The sequence below is a fragment of the Cucurbita pepo genome, chromosome LG15 (genome assembly GCF_002806865.2).
Source record: "Cucurbita pepo subsp. pepo cultivar mu-cu-16 chromosome LG15, ASM280686v2, whole genome shotgun sequence".
Lineage (NCBI taxonomy): Eukaryota > Viridiplantae > Streptophyta > Magnoliopsida > Cucurbitales > Cucurbitaceae > Cucurbita > Cucurbita pepo.
Window position 1 is genome coordinate 8,318,416 of NC_036652.1, and position 17,662 is coordinate 8,336,077.

Genomic DNA, 17,662 nt, shown 5'->3' on the forward strand with positions numbered 1-17,662 from the left:
CCCTGGTTCGGCTGCCGTATCCACGGTGGCGGGCCCCACAAAGTTAAAACACCCAATCTCTCTGGGTCCTACTAGTGGTCCCCACTTATTCGGCCGACACCTTGGAAGTTATATATATATATATTATTTATTAAATTCTTACTTTTAATATATTATTGCAAGTTTTATGGCTGTTGTTTTCCCTCCTTTTCTTTTTCAAAATTTAATTCCAAATTCCAACCTGTTTTAAAATTATGCCAATTTTGCAATTTAAATTTATGGCTTTTTGGAATATGCCATTTTGCTTAATTATTTATGCAAGTTTTTGCATTATTGGGTTATTTACTTGATTTATTCTTACAATTTTGTGCAATTATTGACGCCCAAATTTGAATTTCATATTTATATTTTTGGGTAAGTTATATTGTTTTCTCGATCTTTGAGTCTATTTATTTGGATGGACACCTATAGAAACTTCCCTTTTTAATCGTGTTCAATTGTTTTAATCAAGTTTAATTATCACAAAAAAATAATAATAATATTTTGGTCTCAATTTTATTTAATTCTTAAATGTAACAATTTTATCTTTTAAATTTTGAATTTTTACATTTATAATATTAGTTAATTTACCTTAAAATCAAGAGCACATCAAAAATACCTAAAATATATTTTTCATTAATTTTTAGAATTATTTAAAATAAATAAAAATACCCCTAAGACGTTAACCCATTAATTTGAATATATAATTTGTATGTGTTAATTAATAAAAGGGATTTTGTTCAACCCTACAAGTCAAAATAAAAAATGTGGCAAATTTTTATATAACCCACTTTAGTGTCTTTTTTTTCTTGTCTTTTCCATAAAGTAATTGAATTTGATGGGAAAATAATAAATAAATAAATATATATATTTTCGTGGAAATTAATGAATAAAGTTTTTGTAACTGACGCATGCTTCAACTAATTAATTGACTACTGATTTCATTGTTTGAATTAAATCTTCGTGAAAATTAATAATGATATGGTGCTAAAATACAAACATTCTCATCAATAATTTTTATATATTTAATTAATAATTAATTTAAAATAGTATTTTGATTTTTTTTATTTCAAATTTCATTTTATTTTAATATAATATTTCTATTTGTCTAAATTTAAATCATAAAATTTCAATAAATTTCAAATTTAGCACTTTAAAATTAATTTTATCAAATAAGAAGTATAATTTCAATTAATTATACAAATAAAAAAAACTACCCAAATTATAAATTAAAAAAATTATTTATAATTAAAATTTGTAAATCTAACACCTATGCGCAACAAAATAGAACTATTAATCAGTTTCAAATGAACAGATCGATTTTAAAATTATAAATTGAATAGTTACAATTAAATGACGTCACTTTATACTCTAAAATCGCTTCCCGGTCTTTAATTAATGTTGAATTATGCTCAATTTAGCGTCAATAATTATATAATTAAACTATTAATCATATTTTAGGATGAATTTATTGCTTTTAATAGTTAATAATATTGTAGCCCAATAAGAAATTTATGAATTTAAGAGATTTGAAGTCTATAGGCCCAATCCAAATTAAATCCATCAATTTAAGCCCAAATTCGGAAATAATAATAATTAACAAAACTAAATTTTAAAAATTTAGGGGTGCTTTTGTAAATAGTAGCTTATTTAAGGGTGAAAATGTAATTACATATACATTTTATTTCAATTATACTAAACAATAAGGAGTATTTTGCAATAATTAGAAGAGTAGAAAAATCGATGGTCTCCGTTCTTGTGGTGAGCTTAGCCGTCGTTCTCCACGTCCGAACTCTCTGCATCTGTAAAATTTCTTCATTTCTTCACCTCTGGAAATCGCAATAATGGCGTCCGATAAGAACAATAACGAAGCAGATCATTTGGTGGAGCTTATCGTCCGGGATGAGTCTCCGTCAATCCCCGACGTGGTTTCGATCTTGGAGGAGGATGCTCCTCTGTTGACCCAAATTGAAAAGCCCAAGATCAACATCTTCACCATCTCTTATCCTCGAAGGAAACCTTTGGTATAACTCACTTATTTTTTCGTTTTTTTAATCTGCTGTTCCTCTGTTGTTGCCGATTTTGGTTACGGAGATGTGGAATCTCGACGTGTTTGCATTATGATTCTTCTATTTTCATCTTCTGCGTATATTGTATTGTTTTAGTTTATTTTCTTTGTTCCTTGGATCGTATATGATAGTACGTTAGAGATTTGGAGTAGTGCTGGGTTCCTCTGAATGCAAGGAGATTGGATTTAGGTATCAAAGTTTAGCTGTTATTTTCTATTATTAACTTCGGTGTATAGAGTTCTGAGCATGCTTAAATTTTCTCTAGTTGGATACATAATCGTTTAAAGGTTTCTAAGAACTCATGCACCCCGCTTGAGTGGTTGCTTGATATGTCTTGGAACAAGTCATTGTTAATCGAAGTTTTTGCTCTAAAAAGGCCCCTCAAGTCGATTTGGTTCCTTTTCCCCTCGCTCTTTTTTGTCATTTAATGGTTGTATTTATTGGCAGTAATGAAATAACTCAAGCTGTTTAAATTGATTAAACATTATGTCAATTATTGTTTCATATGCATATTCAGGATCAGGTGAAGAAAATCCATGATAGCGAGGTATCTTCATTAACCCAATCAATTATTTGGATTTGGGGTGGATCAAGATACTCGGGTTTACTCTGTGCTTCTCTATCCTCCATCTTCTACTTCACCATGGAAATTCTGATGGGTTTTTTTTCTGGTTGGTAAAAACTTTCTCCTGACTGAATTTTGAAATGTTTCTACATTACAATGAAACGTGGTGCTCAGTAAGAGAACTGTCATTTCCTGTTCCTATAGACTTTTGTTTGCGTGTAGATATTAGGCCTATTATTTTCTCTTTCTCGGCACACCTCTATCCTAACAAAGTTTCTTATCCCAACCAATTAATAAATGATCTGCTTTCCGGCTAAGTTTTAGTTGTTATTATTATTCAAATTTTCACTTGTATTGACAGCTCAACCTATACCAATTCTTGAAATGACTTTTACAAGATGCACAATTATTACATTACTATCGTATTCGTGGTTGAGGAGGAGCGAGCAACCAATATTTGGACTGACACATGTTAGGAAGCTTTTGATTTCTCGTGCCTTAGCAGGACTTCTCTCGATGATGAGTTTTATTTACAGGTATATGACGTTAGTCCTACATTTTTATTGCAAATAATGCTCAATTACAGTGTAGATATTTTTTAAAATGTTTTGAATAATAGAATTTGTTATCTTTGTATTTAAAGGAAACATGGGTATAGTGAAATTACTTTTATACTTTCTTAGGATGCGAGACATACTTGCTATTGTGTGAATTGAAGTATTCTTTCCCTTAAGTTTCTGATTTAACGCCTTGATCATATGGTCTTGGTGTCTAGACAACCAAGTTGATCGTTTTCTTGCTATTGTTCCTTAAAAAATGGATTGCATGCAACCAACATGAGCATAGCTCAATGATGCTTAACATGTATTCCTTCCCTTGAGGTCGAAGGTTCAGAAAATGGATTGCATGCAGTCTCATTACATTATGTGAAATATTGCCCACAAGCAATACTCTCTGATCTAACATTACCTGACATCCCACAACTAATGGGGTTGTTTGGAATGTGGTTTAAATGAAATCTTCTCATATAATTACCATTACTATGCACCTTTCCAATCAAAATTTATTTGGTATTTTATCCATGAAATTTTTCTCCAGTTTCATCGGACAACCATCCAACATTGATTTTCTGCCTTCTGTTTTTTAGCTTTATCGAATATTAACAGCTCTTTGATTTGTTCTTCATTTCAGCATTCAAAGGTTGCCTTCGTCTCAGGCAGTTGTAATTAGCTTTACTACTCCCTTACTGGCTTCAGTTGTGGCAAGAATTATTCTGCAGGAGAAGTTAAAAATTTCTGACTTCGGCGGTATGGACTTGGACTTTCATTTTATACCCTCCAAAGAATGCAGCATGATGTGAAATGATGTTGCACATTATTTAGTGTTGATGTTTCACTATATTTGAATATTCCATTGAAGCAACCGATGAGATTGAAATTGAAACCCCAATTTGGTTCTTTCTGCCTACATGAGTTTGATTATCTTAAAATTTATATCTTTATTGATTTATCTTCTATTAGGTTCTAAATTTACAGTATGATGTGCAAAGCCCTCTTGCATTTAATAAAATTCATCATTAACGTATAACATGATAATGACCCTAAGGTGTACCTTGATTGTAAAGGCTTAGGATGTTTGAAAATGCCTTTTTGAGTTGTGAGTTTAATCCTTAAATCTAAAAACTTTAAAACTCAAGAAATCCTTGTTATCCGTTGGAACTAGACTTGGAGTAGACAAATACTGCGAAGCATAAGTGGCGGGTAGGCGGTGAGCATAAATATTCAACAGCTCAATTATAAATAAAAATATTAACATATTAGTCTCTCTTTCTCTCTACACACCCATGTTTGTCTGAACGTTTATGATTGGATCTTTGTTGTTTTCGTTTCATATTATTTTCATATATTATCGACGCTAGCTAATCTATTTGGTTTCTACTTTTCAGTTTAGTATTTAAAAACTCTTGTATGCATTTTGTGAAGGCAAGAAGTGAGTACTTTCTGATTACCCTCCCATTTCAGGTCTTGCTTGCAGTTTTTTTGGTGTTCTACTAATTTTCCAAGATCTATTTACTAGTCCAGGTACCGAAGTGAGTTAACTTACCCTCGATTTTTTTTTTTTCATGTTGGTTATATGCTATATAGTTTTTTCCTTTCTAGAAGGCTATTANAAAAAAAAAAAAAAAAAAAAAAAAAAAAAAATTGTTTGTAATGCTGTTAGAAGTTCAAGCATGTCTGTTCAAGAAACTAGTGGCCAATGCCATTAATTATGTTCTTATATGTCCTTCATATCGAATCTTCATTTGTTTCATGTTGTTTGAAAACATGCAATCTCGTGCAGCTATTACTTATCTTTGCTCTTATTTTGATTTTTCCATCTGAAATCTCTTCCACAAGGCAGGTAAATATTCATCAAAACTTGCAGTTGCATTGTGCTTGTTGAGCCATGTTGTAAAGGAACGAGTTCTTGTTTCTCTTACTCCACAATTGTTGCATTACCTTATTTGAAGGGTTAACTAATGCTGGGAAGGGAAGCATAACACCGCCCCTGCGAAGTCACCATGCATATGCAGTATTAATTGGTTTTGTTGGATCTATAGCTGGTGGAATTAGTCACTGCCTTATTAGAGCCAGTGCAAAAGCATCTGATCAACCAGTGTAAGTTTATTTACTTTCCTTCTGTATAGGTAATATAGAAAGAAAAAAAAAAAAAGGCTCAGTATACATGCAATTTTTCTTCCTTCTAAAGTCATTTTTACTTTACAAACTTGGGGATCCTTCTAATCGGAATCACCCAACCAAGCAGGTTTTGGGTGGTGAAGGCTTGCCATGCCTGGGTTTGGCTGGGCATACTCACGTGCTTGACAGTGACTGTTAAGCCCTCACCGTTTCCTAAACCTTAGTTTACTAAACCCACACCTAAAATACAGGCTTATGATACCAAAAATACATCCCAAAAGGCTCCTAAATGTTTTTCATATCTCACAAGATTCCATAAGATGATAGCACAGAAACTATGGTAGAGACAGACGGCCTAGTACAGAAGAACATGAAAACAAAACAGCGCCTGTAAATTTAACTTAGGCGTAGCAATGGAGGCTATGTTGCTTGGGGGTTTTCAGTGGTGAATACTTCCTAGTGTGGATCATGTCTAGGTTGACAGAAAATGTGTCGATTATTGTGAGTACTCATTTCTGATGTCCTTGCAGTGCTACAGTTTTCTCTTTCGGCATGCTGGCTTGTCCTGTCACTGCAATGTGTGCAATGTTCTTTGAGGTGAGCCGTAGCTCAAAAATACTTCATAATCAAATCCTCTTACATTCAGAGAGCTTTATACCTTTCTTTCCTTGTACCGTGGCTATTCTTCCTTGACTGGAATGCAGATACATGGTGTATTGAACCGTGGATCATTTTTTTAATGCAGGATCTGGTAATGCCAAGTCTATATTCAATTTTCATGATGCTAGTGCTTGGTCTGCTTGCCTTCTTGGCCGAGGTAATATTGAATCCATTAGGGCTATAACATCATGAACAGTCAAAGCCAATGAATTGGCCGACATTTTATGCACAATTTAATTGAGCTGTCTATGGATGAATGTCCAACTGAAGGTCTGTTGGGCTCGGGGACTTCAACTTGAGAAAACCAGCAAAGTAGCCAACCTTCGGTATATGGAGGTAACTTCACCAGCTTCCTATGTTTATGTCTTTACTCAAAGTTAATCTAAATTGAGGAACCCTATATTCCAGGCTTCACTGGTGCAATTGTGGCATATTGGAGTATTAGGAGTGGCTCCGTTTGGTCCAATAGTTGGAGTTCTAATTATTTTGATCTCTACGTGTTGGACTTTATATGTTGGTCCCGATAGAGAAACTGAGTAATATGTACTCGGCAAAGAACGAATGTCTTCACTTTTTTTTTTGTAGTGTGTTATTGATTACCTTCCATTGTTAACATTTTTCATTTTATCATTTATAAAAGTGTATTATTGATCTCTAAGGATATTGTTACTTAGAAATTGTTCAATAAATGATGTTAAGATTGCATCCCAAGTGGAAATCCACACAAGAAAAATGAAACCCATAACACAAAACTACAAATGCAAATGATATTAAGATTTCAAAGCCTCAGATAGCCAGTCTATTTGACATCAATGAAAACTCAGCCGGTAATTCCAACTAAAACAGAACAAATCCTCATTGGCTTTTCAGTTCATGAAATTAAATTTGAGACAAAAACTGGGAATAGGACGATAAGATGAATTTGAATGTTGAAATAAATGGAATAGAAGAAATGTAATCACACAAAACGGCTCTGTAAATCCATAGAAAAAGATGAACAGATTCCTATCAAGATGTAAAAGATTTGTTTTAGGTTCAATCATAGCATCGACGGTCACCGCCATTGAGCTACCGACGACGTGGCATCGAACCGCAGAACAAAAAACAAACACAAAATCCTCAGAGACCCGTTTCAAATCAACCACACAGGAGAATCACATAACCGGCTGCAAATTCCCGACCAGTAATAACCCCGAAGAAACCAGATCGCTCCAGTAAAGAGACGAATCGGAGACGGAGGTCACTGGCGGATGGGAACCTCAGCCGAGTTCCATGGCTTCTCGCTGCGATTTGGAGTGTCATACGGCACTTCCTATCAATTTTGGGAGAGCTTCCTCATTGGATTCAAACACTAAACCCTAAACCCTAAACCAACCAATCCTATTGCAAAACTCGAATCGAAAGAAATCTAATGCCGCTGAAATTAAAGGAATCATAATTAGGGAAGCATTCAACTTCAGAAAGATGAAGATGACGACGGAGATTAGTCGGTATTTATGGAGGCGAGAGAGGCCGAGAGTTTAGGGGCCCTGAATTTGTAGCCCTAATTTCTGACGTTGATCTCAATATGGGCCGGGCTTTTTCAATATGGGCCGGGCCTTTTCAATTTGGGCCCTCAGGATCTCAATAGCTTATAACTAAAAAAATTAAAATAATAATTTTTAAAATCGAATGAAGTAAAGTAAGAGATAACTGAAAATTAAATATATCATAAAATGGAATTAAATCCTTAATATTTACACACAAAACAGCTTGCACGTGCGAGGAAGGTCACTCAATGAGCAAGGTAAAACCAAATCCAAAACGTCGTCGTTTCTTAACATGTTCGGTGGGTTCATGTTTTCACCACAACACAAAAACCAGTTCGCCGGATCGGTGGCCATTTTTCAGAGAAATGAAAAGACCCACTTTACTCTTCCGCCGCCGCCGCCGCCGTGGTGTTTCATAGCATCAATTTCATCTCCATCCTCCATTCCCAGCTGACAATCGAATCGAATCGACACACAGAAATTAGGATAAAAAAACCAAACCAAACCCCAAAAAAAGAAGAGGTTCGCAAAAAAAAAACCTCATCGGCTGTTTGGTTTCCGACAATGGCATGGCCGTCCAACAGAAACGCAATGGTTCCCAGCTCCAACGCTTGTCGTTTACAGTACGCTTTCATAAGTTCACTGAGTTGCGTCCTCTTACAAATCCTGAAATACACTTCACTCCCATCCTACCAATCAAATAACACTTCACTTTCATTTCGAGGGTTTTAAGGATTCGTCCAAAAAACACTCAAATCGGAGATCGAAACAGAACCTGCCCGTTGACCTTCACATTGACATACTTCGATCCGGGTTCTGCTTCGGGTTTCCGGGTCGGTGCTTCCCGATTTTCATCCATCGTTGTCGACATTTTCGAAACTGTAATTTCTCGTTCTCGGGAAAAACTTTGTTCTATTCAGTGGTTGCATTGCAGGAAGAAGACCCAGAATTTACACGTGGCGTAAAATCATTGGTTTATTTTCTGGCGTCTTGGGTTTCTAACTTCATTGACTGCTTTTGTGTTTTGGGCCTGCCAATCATTTGGGCCTTTGGGCCCAACATTTTTCGACCAACCAAATCTCGGCCTGTTTAGATTAAAGTAATTTTAATTTTGTACTTAAAAAAATAACCATATTTCTTAATTATTGAAAAAATAGTAAAACATAATATTTTAATATTAAATAAAATTTATTAATATATCTAAAATGACCAAATATTTTTTAATTAATATATTTTTGAAATATATAATCATATTATTGATAATGACATATATGAATATTAATAATGGTGACCTATGAATGACACTCTTTATTTATGTGTAGCCTTATTTTAGGCTAACAATTTATTGGACCTTTGACCGTAAATATTTATTTATTTATTACTCAATATAATTTAATATTATTCATTCAAAATTTAAATTCTAAAAAAAAGTTATGGAATTAAAGTAAATATGACCGGAAATAGTTTTAAATTTTTCCAATAATAATTATAGGTGTCTTTAAAATAAATGCATCATAAATACAATAAAGTATTATTAAAAAAATAAATTTTTACTTTATTTTAGAATTTAATATCGAAAAAAAAAGTAATAAACTTATTATTACCGTAATGATTCGCTGGTTTACATTTCCAATTCACTCCGGTGGACCATGTCTGATGTCAGCGACAATGCCACGTGGAAGGCATGGACGTCGACGTTACATCGAAAACGATGTGGTCGCGATGCACTGTATTAAAAATGACAAAATTTTTTTAGCAGAACCAGGAAAACGGTCGAGTTTTGTGGGCCCATTGTTGTCCAAACGGTTCTGGCGTGGATCATGATCTTGACCGTTCATTTTATGATTATCAGGCGTGTGGAGTATCGACGGTTCAGATCCAAGGTCAAGGTTTTGAACATTATTTTACTTTCTTCCTAGCCTACAATACAAATTAAATTGCCTAAATTGTAAAACTTACCTTTGTAGTTTGTTTTACAAAAGTATAAACAAACAATGTTGAGATGATCTGAAATCGAAATTCGGACCCGAGTGTCACCACGCTGTTTTAGGTCATCGCTATATTCGTTTAAGGTCTCGATTATTGTCCAATATTAAGTACTTTTTGTAATGTAGCCTTACAAACGTGTAATATTGGAGTTAATATTAGGATTTGGTCAACTTTTTTATATGTTCTATTTCGGTAAAATTCGGAGAAATCGAACACCTAACTTCTTGATTGATTGGCAATAGGGCTCGAGACTGGCTAATAATTGGGATTTGGAGTAAATAGTCGTGTTTTTTTTTCCAATATAAATTGAGCATCTAACCTCTTGATCGATTGACAGTAAGGCTCGAGATTGACTAATAATTAGGGTTAGGAGTAAAGAGTAGTATTTTTTCAACCGAAATCATTGAGCATCTAATCTCTTAATTGATTTAGGAGTAAAGAGTAGTATTTTTGCGACAGGAATCGAACATCTAACATCTTGATCAATTAACATTAGGGCTCGAGATTGACCAACAATTAGGGTTAGAAGTAAAGAGTAGTATTTTTTCAACGGGAATCGAATACTAACATTTTGATCGATTGACAGTAGGGCTCAAGATTGGCTAACACAATTAGGGTTAGGAATAAATAGTAGTATTTTTTCAACGAAAATCAAACATCTAACCTCTTGATCAATTGACAGTAGGGCTCGAGATAGGCTAACAATTTTCAATAAAAATCGAACATCTAACCTCTTAACCGATTGACAGTAGGACGCCAGATCGACTAATAATTAAGGTTAGGAGTAAAGAGGGTTGCTTTTTCAACGGTAAAAAAGAGGGCTAAAAATGGTAGATTTTAAGATAGCCAGTAAGATTAGCTGGAAACAAAGGAGCCTGAGTTTTGAGCCCTGCCCATGTTGGGCCCATCACTGAGCTTTCTCAGTGATAAAAGACGCACCCATCTCTCGCTCTCGGCCACTCACTCAGCCACTCAGCCACTCTGCTCCTAAGCATCCACAATTTTAGTGCTTTGTAATGGAGCGGCTAACTCTCTCCTTCTTCATCTTCCTCCTCTTCCTCTACCCATTTGCAGGTAACTCTAACCCAAACCCAAACCCAAACCCAGACCATTTGACTTTTTCTGTAACAAATTGTTGGTTTTGTTTTGGTCTTCACTGTGTCCTGTTTTTTTTTTTTTTGTTGCAGAGAGTGGTTCGATCGGAGTCAACTACGGCAGAATCGCCAACAACCTCCCCTCCGCCGTCAAAGTCGTTAAGCTTCTCAAATCCCATGGCCTTCAAAGGGTCAAAGTTTACGACACCGATCCGGCGGTTCTCAGAGCCCTCTCCGGCTCCGGCATTAAAGTCACCGTCGATTTGCCTAACGAACTCCTCTTCGCCGCCGCCAAACGCCTATCCTTTGCCAACACTTGGGTCGAAAAGAATGTGGCGGCTTATTACCCTTCCACTGAAATCGAAGCCATTGCCGTCGGGAACGAAGTCTTCGTCGACCCGCATAATACGACGTCGTTTCTTGTTCCGGCGATGAAGAATATTCACCAAGCCCTCGTCAAACACAACCTCCATTCCGCCATTAAAGTCTCTTCCCCTATAGCCTTAAGCGCCTTGCAAAACTCTTACCCTTCCTCAGCCGGTTCATTCCGACCGGAGCTAGTCGAACCGGTTTTCCGGCCAATGTTGGAGTTTCTCCGGCAAACTGGCTCTTATTTAATGGTTAACGCTTACCCATTTTTCGCTTATGAGTCCAACTCCGACGTGATTTCTCTAGACTACGCTCTTTTCCGGGAGAATCCCGGCGTGGTGGATTCCGGCAGTGGTTACCGGTATTTCAACCTATTCGACGCCCAAATCGACGCCGTTTTTGCCGCAATGTCGGCTCTTAAATACGACGACATTAAAATGGTGGTTACGGAAACTGGGTGGCCGTCGAAAGGCGACGAGAACGAGATCGGCGCTAGTGTTGCAAACGCCGCGGCATACAACGGGAATCTGATCCGTCGGATTTTGAGCGGCGGTGGAACTCCGTTGAGGCCGAAAGCAGATCTGACCGTCTATTTATTTGCCCTTTTCAACGAGAACAAAAAGAACGGTCCCACATCGGAAAGAAACTACGGTTTATTTTACCCTAACGAAGAGAGAGTTTACGACATCCCGTTTACTACCGAAGAGTTGAAAGATTACCACGACAAACCGTCCCCGGCGCCCGCAACCGGCGGAGACGGGCAGACAGGATCAGGCAGCGGCGATGGCGGTGTATCAAAGAGTCAAACCGGGAACACGTGGTGCGTTGCTAGTGGTGAAGCGGGTAAAGAGAAGCTGCAGGCAGGTCTAGATTATGCTTGTGGCGAGGGAGGAGCAGATTGCCGTCCAATCCAACCCAGTGCCACGTGTTACAATCCTAACACTCTCCAGGCACACGCTTCATATGCTTTTAATAGTTATTACCAGAAGAACGCCCGCAAGATTGGCACGTGTTACTTTGGCGGGGCGGCTTACGTCGTCACTCAACCACCTAGTAAGTACTCTATAACTCCACTCATTATTATTAATTCACCTTTTTTTTTCCTTCAAATGCGCACGTTAGAGAATCCGACCCGGTCCGTATTTCCATGCTAAAATACGCCGCACGGTCCACGAGGTTGAATAATGAGCTGCACGCCAGCTCAGTAAGAAGTCAAATTTCACACACTAACTACTAATAAACAAAAGAACCCCATTTTGCTGACGTGGCACTTTTAATTTTTTTTAAAAAAATATTTTGAAAATCCTATTTTATGTGGTTAAAGTTAGATATATATATATAAAATACCCTTTGTAGTAAATATTTTCATTACCCTTCTTAAAGTTTTCATTTTTACCATCTTGAGGATGTTTCTTTCGACTCGTCTTTACCATCTTGAGGGCTAGCGTACTCGTTAGCACACCGCCTGGTGTCTAGCTATGATATTATATATATATATTAATGTGTGGGATTGAAGAAAAAGGCATGAATTTGAAGTTTTTTTGATTAATTTTGAATGAAAAAGAGAGAAAAAGATGGGATCTTTATAATGGGTGTGGCTCTTTATCTCTTTTTACTCAATGAGAAGACAAAAACTGAAGAGAATTTGAGCTTTTGGGTTCTTTTTTTCTTTGCTTATTCTCATTCCTTTGAGCATCAAGTTTCTGAAAAAGGGCTGTCTTTTTTGTGTTCTTCTTTTCCTTTTTGGTCGCCTTTTTCTGCAGAGTTTGGTAGCTGCGAGTTCCCAACTGGGTATTGAAGAATCTCATTAATGGTAGCAGTCGAACTGGAACGGATCATACAAACAAAAAAAAAAAAAAAAAGGTTAACCTTTTAAGTTTGTTCTTAGAATATGAAACAGAATTCTTTTGTAATCCAATTGCTTTGGATAATGGCGGTTGGATTTTAAGGTTGTTTAATGTTGTTGTAAGAGTTCCTTGTCTGTAATTATAACATGTTCTGTTCTTCCTTGTTACTGTTAGACTTCATCTGTTTTTTTTTTAAATATAATCTAATTATATTGTTTCAAGCATATGTTTAAATTTAATCATGAGATTTGCAAGTGGGTTGTGACATTTTTTGTGTAAATCATGTCTCCATATTCAATATATTAAAGAATCTATGGCATGTTTTGTAGTATACATAATATAATATTTTCATTTGAAAGGACAATGGTCTTTTAGAATTTGATTACTTTAGTGGTATTTGCATAAATTATTGTGCCCATGTGCTTGTGGGGCCATCCATCACGTTTCTTACGTCGTCGTTCAACTTAGATCAAGTTTGAAGATAATATGGAACGGTCGTCGTTCAACTTAGCAAATATTGTTCTATTTAGGTTTTTTCTTTCGAGCTTCCCCCTCAAGGTGTTTTAGGGGAGGTTTACGTTCTTATAAAGAATTATGTAGGACCTCACAATCCTCCACTCTCCCTTTGGGATTCAGTGTCCTCGTTGTTACTCGTTCCCCTCTCTAATCGATGTGAGATCTTACATGATAATTGATGTTTGAAGCTATTTTTCTTTACACGAAAGAGAATAGCTATAGGAAAAGTTAAGGAATATTATGAACGAATCACGATGTGAAAATGAGTAGAGTTGCAAACACAACCCCAAACTTATGGGCATATGATTTGGGATATTGAAGCAAATATGAATGGGTCACATGAAGCTATCACTAAAAAGAGGAATATAACCAAAAAAGGTGTGTGAGTTTCAGTGATGGTATCAAGAAATTTCTGTCCTACTGGTCCACCAATATTCCCATCTTTTCTTTGTAAAGATATTGCATTTTTCACGTATTTGCGAGTGTTTGGACTAGTTAGTACGTATCTCGACTATTTACGAGGGACATATGCTTGATTGTACTACTTTTAGTTGTCAATATAACTCGTAGGATACTAAGTTTGATGTTGACGTCAACTAGACCTTTTGTAGAACACTAGACAAAATCGAGGTGGTTCTAATAGTTTACATCTATATATCTTGAGATCTCACATCGGTTGAAGAAGGGAACGAAACATTTCTTATAAGGGTGTGAAAACTTCTCTCTAGTAGATACGTTTTGGAATTGTGAGATTCACGACGATACGTAACGTACTAAAGCAGACAATATCTATTAAGGACGTTGGACCCTCAAGGAAGGGTGGGTTGTGAGATCCCACATCAGTTGTGTGAAAGCCTTTTACTAATACACGTATTTTAAAATTGTGAGACTGATGACGATATAGATAAATGTAATGATACCATGGGCGGGGCGGATCTGAAAAGGGTATTGAAATGAGTGAAAGTTATGAGAAATGGGTGGAAAAGGAATTGGAAAAGATGAAGATTAAGGGAATGAAGATGGTGAAAAGGTGTGGCTCTCAGCGGTGTGGGTCTCCCACAAACAGAGGGTCAGTGTAATAATTTAGGAAGCACTAAGATTCTTGTTGTCTCCTCCATTCATCACCATGTGATAATGCTTTACTATTATTATCCTTTCAAAATTTTAAACATTTATTTTATTAATATATTTAGACACACTCACGTTGCCTATGTCAAACGAGCATAGGGTGGATCAGCTAGACAGTTGGGCTGTGTACTTAGTGTCATGGTCATGCTCGTCTAAGACGTGTTACACTAAATCCCTTTTCGACGAAATCATGTTTAGGCCTGATAGACTTGATTACATCAAGATGTACTATAAAGGGACTAAATATTGTAATTTCGGTTGCCTACATGTTTTCAATGTAATTAACTTCGGAGCATACACGAGATATGTCAAGGTAGTATTGAATAAACACGGTTAATAATAAACTTAATGAAGATAAGCACACCTATTTTTGGGCCAAAGGGTGAATGGCAGCCACCAGTTCATTCCAATCTGATAACAACGCTCTTTCCCTTTCATTTCTACCAATGGAACTGGGTCAACCATTCCATTTTCGAACTTTCCTCACCTCCACAAACCTACCTCTTTATTTCTCGAGCTATTATTCAATGAGGTCATCACAATTTTTCATTCAGTACAAACATTCAACGATACAAAACTATCAGCAAGTTGTGACGATTCCCTCGAAAACGACCCAACCATGCCAAGCAAACTACGGAAGGCACTCTACGCCGTGAAAGACCAAACCAGCATAAGCCTCGCCAAAGTTTCCTCCTCCACCGGCGGTCCCAATGCTATCTCCCTCGAAGTCGCCATCCTCAAAGCCACCACTCACGACGACGTCCCCCTCGAGCAACGCTACGTGGCGGAAATCCTCCAATTAATCTCCGCCAACAAATCCCACGCCGCCGTCTGCGCCCATTCAATCGCTAAACGCATCAACAAAACCCGCCATTGGATCGTGGCATTGAAATCCCTTAACCTCGTGCTCAAAATCTTCCAAGATGGTGACCCTTATTTCCCGCGCGAAGTTCTTCACGCTATGAAACGTGGCGCCAAAATTCTCAACCTCTCAAATTTCCGAGACGATTCCAATTCAAGCCCTTGGGATTACACTGCCTTTGTTCGAACTTTTGCTCTGTATCTTGACGAGCGCTTGGATTGTTTCTTAACTGGGAAGCTTCAAAAGCGATTCACTGAACGGAAAACAGAGAGTTTCCATGGAAATACCCGACGGATCAACGAGCCGATTCGGGATATGAAACCGGCGATGTTAATTGATCGGATTTATTACTGGCAGAAGTTGTTGGACAGAGCAATCGCCACCAGACCTACTGGACCGGCGAAGGGGAATCGATTGGTTCTGAATTCCCTTCACGCCGTCGTGCAAGAGAGCTTCGATTTATACAGGGATATCTCCGATGGGCTTGCGCTTCTTTTGGATAGCTTTTTCCATTTGCAGTATCAGTCATGTGTTAATGCGTTTCAAGCTTGTGTCAAAGCAGCGAAGCAATTTGAGGAATTGGGTTCTTTTTATGATTTGTGTAAGAGCATTGGGGTTGGAAGAACTTCGGAGTATCCGAGTGTTCAACAGCCCTCCGATGAGTTGATTGAGACATTGCAGGAGTTCTTGAAAGATCAAGCTTCTTTCCCATGTCATGACAGCCGGTCGCCACCGGCGCCGGTGATTCTTTCCGGAACAATTTCGACGATGAAACTCACCGACGATCTCGAACAATCTGAATCGTCGGATAAGAATTCTGAGAGGGAGTTGGATTTTAACTCGTTTGGGGAAATGATGAGCGCTACTGGAAGCTGGACTAGCCCTGCGAATTCCGTCGAGCAAGACGGTGAAGGGTATTCCGATTATCAATCGGAGAAGCAATCCCGGTTGGGAGATTTTGCTAATGAATCAAATCTGTCTCCGAATTTCGCTTTCTTTGATGACGACGAAACGCCCTTTCAAGAAGAATCCGAATTTGGGGCTACTCCAGGTTTGAGATGTGGGGACTGGGAGCTCGTTCTGGCGGAGTCGGCGACGGACACGGCGGAAGAATGGCCGGATTTCTTCGCTCCTTCCATCGGCGACGACCCGTTTGAGAAACCCTTTACTTCGCCGCAGCACCAGTACAACAACCCGTTCCTTCAAGATTCAAATGAATCGTTCGCAGTTCCGCCGACGTTCAAAGCAGAGACGGAAATCGCTCCGACATTTCGCGCCGAGAACGTTAAGGAAGCTGTGGTCGTAGCCCCAACTTTCAGAGTGGAAACGGCAACATTTTCTTCACAGAATCAAAATGGTTCGATGTTCGATGATTGGGGCCCAATCCCAAATGGGTCTGGGTCTGGGTTTGAGTTTGATTTGGGGGCTGAAAATGATCCGTTTGCAGAGGCGTGGGATAGCAATTTGAATGGAAATGAACCAAGTTTGAACGTGATGGATCAAGAAAGTTTGTTGCAACAGCAGAAATTGTGGAAAGAGCATCAAAACAAGATCATAGCTAAGCATTCGGAATGATTTGGAGAAGAAAAATGGGAATTTGGGATGTAAATTTAACACAACAGCTTATTGGCTTGTAAATAGCTTCGCAGAGTTCATTCAATTCATAAAAAAAATCATTACTTTTATCTCTAAAAAAAAAAAACCGTCTAAGCTCTCACTTGCAGATATGAATACTTCATTACTCTCTCTCGACGTGAGATCTCATCATTCACTACTTTGGATCATAGCATTCTCGCTGTCACATTCTCTCCAATCTATGTGAGATCTCACAATCCCCCACCCCCTTCGGGGCCAGCATCTTCGCTGGCACAACGCCCGATGTTCACTCCCCTTTAGGGCTCGGTGTCTTCACTGGCGCACCGCCCTTTGTTTGACTCTAATACCATTAGTACAACACAATTTTAAACCGCTTTTACTACTGAGCCTCACAATTTTAAACCGTGTTTACTAGGGAAAGATTTCAACACCATTCTAAGGAATGTTTCGTTCTCCTCTCCAACCAACGTGGGATCTCACAATTCACGTCTCCCCATTCCGGTACCTCCCAAAGCAAAGTTAACTTTGCTTTAGGACAGTCAAGCTCACCCTTTCCTACATCTCTTCTCCCTCCGGACCAGAAATCACATGGATCTAGGCCCATAATTGCGAACCTCCCTCACACATGGGATGATGCCCATCTCCTCTCCTGAGTGAACCCCAAGCTTTCACAGCCCTACAAGATTTATCCTTCAAAGCAATAAAGAAGGATCCCTAGCTATAAATAATTGGTGGGGTTGGC

General features: G+C 37.8%; 4 protein-coding genes and 3 non-coding genes across 8 annotated transcripts; 3 read left to right on the forward strand and 4 right to left on the reverse strand.

Moving 5' to 3' along the window:
* The first annotated feature begins 1,749 nt into the window (after positions 1-1,749).
* On the forward strand, positions 1,750-6,648 carry LOC111811397. Of its 2 annotated transcripts, XM_023698213.1 has the most exons (11): positions 1,750-2,042; positions 2,605-2,758; positions 3,014-3,188; positions 3,844-3,959; positions 4,674-4,741; positions 5,049-5,052; positions 5,162-5,309; positions 5,861-5,927; positions 6,076-6,147; positions 6,261-6,326; positions 6,399-6,648. In XM_023698213.1, the coding sequence occupies exons 1-11, from the start codon at positions 1,863-1,865 to the stop codon at positions 6,528-6,530; spliced, it is 1,182 nt and encodes a 393-aa protein (XP_023553981.1). In that variant the 5' UTR covers positions 1,750-1,862; the 3' UTR covers positions 6,531-6,648. The 2 variants fall into 2 exon arrangements, with proteins under 2 accessions (XP_023553981.1, XP_023553982.1); XM_023698214.1 differs by lacking the exon at positions 5,049-5,052 and having other exon boundaries at positions 4,674-4,733.
* A 120-nt stretch (positions 6,649-6,768) lies between these two features.
* LOC111776537 lies at positions 6,769-6,855 on the reverse strand. The gene has a single exon (XR_002812271.1). It is a non-coding gene; the product is annotated as a small nucleolar RNA snoR77Y (small nucleolar RNA).
* An 85-nt stretch (positions 6,856-6,940) lies between these two features.
* On the reverse strand, positions 6,941-7,082 carry LOC111776538. The gene has a single exon (XR_002812272.1). It is a non-coding gene; the product is annotated as a small nucleolar RNA snoR2/U65 (small nucleolar RNA).
* Positions 7,083-7,104: 22 nt separating this feature from the next.
* On the reverse strand, positions 7,105-7,335 carry LOC111776536. The gene has a single exon (XR_002812270.1). It is a non-coding gene; the product is annotated as a small nucleolar RNA Z112 (small nucleolar RNA).
* Positions 7,336-7,701: 366 nt separating this feature from the next.
* LOC111811399 (small ubiquitin-related modifier 1-like) lies at positions 7,702-8,412 on the reverse strand. Its single transcript, XM_023698215.1, has 3 exons — positions 8,295-8,412; positions 8,059-8,208; positions 7,702-7,969 (listed from the first exon to the last, which is right to left on the reverse strand). The coding sequence occupies exons 1-3, from the start codon at positions 8,388-8,390 to the stop codon at positions 7,877-7,879; spliced, it is 339 nt and encodes a 112-aa protein (XP_023553983.1). The 5' UTR covers positions 8,391-8,412; the 3' UTR covers positions 7,702-7,876.
* Positions 8,413-10,423: 2,011 nt separating this feature from the next.
* Positions 10,424-13,039, forward strand: LOC111811396 (glucan endo-1,3-beta-glucosidase 12-like). Its single transcript, XM_023698212.1, has 3 exons — positions 10,424-10,582; positions 10,696-12,024; positions 12,735-13,039. Exons 1-3 carry the CDS (start codon positions 10,525-10,527, stop codon positions 12,767-12,769), a joined length of 1,422 nt encoding a protein of 473 aa, XP_023553980.1. The 5' UTR covers positions 10,424-10,524; the 3' UTR covers positions 12,770-13,039.
* Positions 13,040-14,806: 1,767 nt separating this feature from the next.
* LOC111811352 (clathrin coat assembly protein AP180-like) lies at positions 14,807-17,030 on the forward strand. The gene has a single exon (XM_023698160.1). It carries the CDS (start codon positions 15,082-15,084, stop codon positions 16,897-16,899), a length of 1,818 nt encoding a protein of 605 aa, XP_023553928.1. The 5' UTR covers positions 14,807-15,081; the 3' UTR covers positions 16,900-17,030.
* The last annotated feature ends 632 nt before the right edge of the window (positions 17,031-17,662 follow it).

What these genes read in the sequence shown, in the direction of transcription:
- LOC111811397 (XM_023698213.1), top strand. Translation starts at nt 1,863, where the DNA reads ATGGCGTCCGATAAGAACAATAACGAAGCAGATCATTTGGTGGAGCTT. An exon ending in ATGATGAGTTTTATTTACAG is followed by an intron (nt 3,189 to 3,843) that starts GTATATGACGTT and finishes TCTTCATTTCAG; the next exon opens with CATTCAAAGGTTGCCTTCGT. An exon ending in CCAACCTTCGGTATATGGAG is followed by an intron (nt 6,327 to 6,398) that starts GTAACTTCACCA and finishes CCTATATTCCAG; the next exon opens with GCTTCACTGGTGCAATTGTG.
- LOC111811399 (XM_023698215.1), bottom strand. Translation starts at nt 8,390, where the DNA reads ATGTCGACAACGATGGATGAAAATCGGGAAGCACCGACCCGGAAACCC. An exon ending in ATGTGAAGGTCAACGGGCAG is followed by an intron (nt 8,209 to 8,294) that starts GTTCTGTTTCGA and finishes TTTGATTGGTAG; the next exon opens with GATGGGAGTGAAGTGTATTT. An exon ending in GAAACCAAACAGCCGATGAG is followed by an intron (nt 7,970 to 8,058) that starts GTTTTTTTTTTG and finishes TTCGATTGTCAG; the next exon opens with CTGGGAATGGAGGATGGAGA.
- LOC111811396 (XM_023698212.1), top strand. Translation starts at nt 10,525, where the DNA reads ATGGAGCGGCTAACTCTCTCCTTCTTCATCTTCCTCCTCTTCCTCTAC. An exon ending in CTTCCTCTACCCATTTGCAG is followed by an intron (nt 10,583 to 10,695) that starts GTAACTCTAACC and finishes TTTTTGTTGCAG; the next exon opens with AGAGTGGTTCGATCGGAGTC. An exon ending in CGTCGTCACTCAACCACCTA is followed by an intron (nt 12,025 to 12,734) that starts GTAAGTACTCTA and finishes CTTTTTCTGCAG; the next exon opens with AGTTTGGTAGCTGCGAGTTC.
- LOC111811352 (XM_023698160.1), top strand. Translation starts at nt 15,082, where the DNA reads ATGCCAAGCAAACTACGGAAGGCACTCTACGCCGTGAAAGACCAAACC.